We start from the raw sequence: 3,859 nt of genomic DNA, 5'->3' as shown, positions 1-3,859 counted from the left end.
TTGGGAGTTATAGTCCAGCACCGGTAGTCCATCATGTTGTTGTTGTTGCTATTGTTATTGTTATTATACAAAGGGCCACATAAAATGACACAGAAGGCCAGATTTGGCCCATAGGTCTAGTTTTAATATTATTAATATTGTTGATTTGGGAGTTATAGTCCAGCACCGGTAGTCCATCATGTTGTTGTTGTTGCTATTGTTATTGTTATTATACAAAGGGCCACATAAAATGACACAGAAGGCCAGATTTGGCCCATAGGTCTAGTTTTAATATTATTAATATTGTTGATTTGGGAGTTATAGTCCAGCACCGGTAGTCCATCATGATGTTATTGTTGTTGTTGCTATTGTTATTGTTATTATACAAAGGGCCACATAAAATGACACGGAAGGCCAGATTTGGCCCATAGGTCTAGTTTTAATATTATTAATATTGTTAATTTGGGAGTTATAGTCCAGCACCAATAGTCCATCATGATGTTGCTGTTGTTGTTGTTGTTGTTGCTGCTATTGTTATCGTCATTATATGGACAGCCACATAAAATGACATGGAAGGCCATATTTGGCCCATAGGTCTAGTTTTATTATTTATTTACTTTACTTTACTTTACTTTACTTATATACGGCTGTTCTCAGCCCAAAGGCGACTCACAGCGGTTCACAACAAATAAGAACAGCAAAAATCCAATGCTACAGTGTAAAAACAGTTAACAACCTAACATATTACATAATTAATAAACAATTACTACAATAACCATTCACTATTCACTGTCGTCTCATCATCAAAAACATGATCCAGATTCGTCATCCATTGTTTCGTTCCAATGTTCATTAACCAATCATTGCACTAATTATTGGAACGCTTGCTCAAACAGCCAGGTCTTCACTTTCCTGCGGAATACCATTAGGGATGGTGCTAGTCTAATGTCCGTAGGAAGGGCGTTCCACAGCCGAGGAGCCACCACTGAGAAGGCCCTATCTCTCGTCCCCGCCAGCCGTGCTTGAGAAGCAGGCGGGATCGAGAGCAGGGTCTCCCCGGAAGATCTCAAACTCCTGGTGGGTTCATAGGCAAAGATGCGGTCGGATAGGTAGCTTGGGCCGGAACCGTTTAGGGCTTTAAAGGCCAACGCCAGCACTTTGAATTCAGCCCGGTAGCAGATCGGTAGCCAGTGGAGTTGGCGCAACAGGGGGGTTGTGTGCTCCCTGCGCTCCGCTCCTGTTAAAATCATGGCTGCCGAGCGTTGGACTAGTTGGAGCTTCTGAGCCGTCTTCAAAGGCAACCCCACGTAGAGAGCGTTGCAGTAGTCTAAACGGGATGTAACCAGAACGTGGACTACCGTTGCCAAGTCAGACTTTTAATATTATTAATATTGTTAATTTGGAAGTTATAGTCCAGCACTGGTAGTCCATCATGATATTGTTGTTGTTGTTGCTGTTGTTGTTGTTGCTGTTGTTATTGTTATTATATGGAGGGCCACATAAAATGACACGGAAGGCCAGATTTGGCCCAGGGGTCTAGTTTTAATATTATTAATATTGTTAATTTGGGAGTTATAGTCCAGCACCGGTAGTCCACCATGATGTTGTTGTTGTTGTTGCTATTGTTATTGCTATTATATGGAGGGCCACATAAAATGACACGAAAGGCCAGATTTGGCCCATGGTACTTATTTTAATATTATTAATATTGTTAATATTATCAATACAGGAGTTGTAGTCTAGCATTGGTAGTCCATCATGTTGCTGTTGTTGCTGTTGCTGTTGTTGTTGTTCCTATTGTTATTGTTATTATATGGAGGGCCACATAAAATGACACGGAAGGCCAGATTTGGCCCATAGGTCTAGTTTTAATACTATTAATATTGTTAATATTATCAATACAGGAGTTGTAGTCTAGCATCGGAAGTCCATCATGTTGTTGTTGTTATTGTTATATGTTATATAATGTGACATTGAAAGCCAGATTTGGTCCATGAGTCTTGAGTTTGACACACGTGACACATATATAGATATAAATCACTTGGATTTGGTCCTTTCAAAGTCCAGAATGAAGCCAGAGCAGAAGCCCATTTTGGGCAATACAGGTATGGATGGAAACACTGCAAAATGTCCTAGAACCCTCCGGAATAGGTGGCTTCGGTGCTTTCAGACCAGGTGGACTCCCTCCGGATGGCCGACCCCTGCCTGCTATATTTGGCCACGAACTCGTGATTGACACAGCCCAGCTTGTGGAGCAGCTCCAGGTATCGGTGTCGGAACTTGACCCCTACGAAGGCGTAGAGGAGCGGGTTGAGGCAGCAGTGGAAGAAGCCCAAGGCCGTGGCCACCACTTCGGCCGCCTCCAGCCTCTCCTGCCGAACGCAGTCCTCTTCGAGGAGGCCCAGCCTGTCCAAAGTGTTGGTGAACTGGACCAAATGGTACGGCAGCCAGCAGAGGAAGAAGGCGCCCACTACGGCCAAGATGACCCGCATGGCCTTGTGCTTCTGGAAGCCCTTGGACAGCAACAGAGTGAAGACGATGTGGGCATAGCAGTAGCCCATGGCCAGCAAGGGCAGGAAGAAGGTGCCCACTTGGTTGAAGAGGCTCAGGCCCACTTTCCACTGCGTGGCCGAAGCCGTTGGGAAGACCAGCGAGCAGGAGGTGGACTTCTGGCGCGAGTCGTACTCCGCTGACAAGTAGACGAAGTCCGGCACGGTGAGGAGGAGGCAGGCGGCCCAAACGGCCACAGCAGTGAGTCGTACAGCGGAGGTCTTGCTGCGCTTGTACATGCGGACGACGCAGACGATGGAGAGGTAGCGGTCCAGGCTGATGCAGACCAAGAAGAAGATGCTGGCGTAGAAGTTGATCTTGAAGGCACCGCCCACCACTTGGCACAGGAAGGTGTGGAAGACCCAGCCACGGGCCTCTTGGACGGCCCAGAAGGGGAGGGTCAGCACCAGGAGGATGTCGGCCACGGCCAGGTTGAAGAGGAAGACATCCGTCCCGGCCAGAGCCTCCTTGGAGCGCAGCAGGACCGCGATGACCATCCCGTTGCCCCACAAGCCCAGGACGCAGATCAAGCTGTAGAAGGCGGGCAAGAAGCTGCCGGCGAAGGCTTGGGTTGCATTGGAGTTGCAAATGGAAGAGGATGAGCAGCAGGCGTCGGTCGAGTTGTCGTAATCATAATAACCATCGGAGTAGTTGACCAATGAGCCATAGAGGTCACCACTGGTTAAGACCATGCTATCATCTCCATCCTAAAAAGGAAAGAAAAGGGGCAAAGGATGAAATGTATAGCAGAGAGGTGGATAGGGCTTCATAGAATCATAGAATCAAAGAGTTGGAAGAGACCTCATGGGCCATCCAGTCCAACCCCATTCTGCCAAGAAGCACCTTCAACTAAAGGTGTATCAACACTGTAGAAATAATGCAGTTTGGCACCACATTAACTGCCGTGGTTTAATATTATGGGATCCTTGGAGTTGTAGGGTGCATCTATGCTGTTGAACACAGCACCCACAACCTTTTTTTGTGTCAGGAGTGACTTGAGAAACTGCAAGTCGCTTCTCGTGTGAGATAATTGGTCGTCTGCAAGGATGTTGCTCAGGGAATACCTGGATGTGTGACCATCCTGTGATGGTCCCCACATGAGGAGCTGGAGCTAACAGATGGGAGTTCACCCCACGCCTCGGATTCAAAATGCTGACCGAAAGTACTGCCCACACAAGGGTTTAAGGAATTATAGTTCTCCAAGGACACCAAAATAAAATAGACAATTTTATGTCTTTTCTCTGCGAGACTCCCATGGCCTAGCCATGAACCCAGACTGGCAGATGGACCTGCAGCCAAAACCCTCCTTCAGAAGTCCATTTTTCATTTT

At 46.9% G+C, this 3,859-nt stretch overlaps 1 protein-coding gene across 1 annotated transcript; it reads right to left on the bottom strand.

Moving 5' to 3' along the window:
• Nucleotides 1–2,111: 2,111 nt before the first annotated feature.
• On the bottom strand, nucleotides 2,112–3,231 carry LOC132780153 (C-X-C chemokine receptor type 3-like). Its single transcript, XM_060783710.2, has one exon. It carries the CDS (start codon nucleotides 3,219–3,221, stop codon nucleotides 2,112–2,114), a length of 1,110 nt encoding a protein of 369 aa, XP_060639693.2. The 5' UTR covers nucleotides 3,222–3,231.
• Nucleotides 3,232–3,859: the final 628 nt, after the last annotated feature.

The sequence above is a fragment of the Anolis sagrei genome, chromosome X, assembly GCF_037176765.1.
Source record: "Anolis sagrei isolate rAnoSag1 chromosome X, rAnoSag1.mat, whole genome shotgun sequence".
Lineage (NCBI taxonomy): Eukaryota > Metazoa > Chordata > Lepidosauria > Squamata > Dactyloidae > Anolis > Anolis sagrei.
This window is presented reverse-complemented; position numbering and strand designations above follow the sequence as displayed.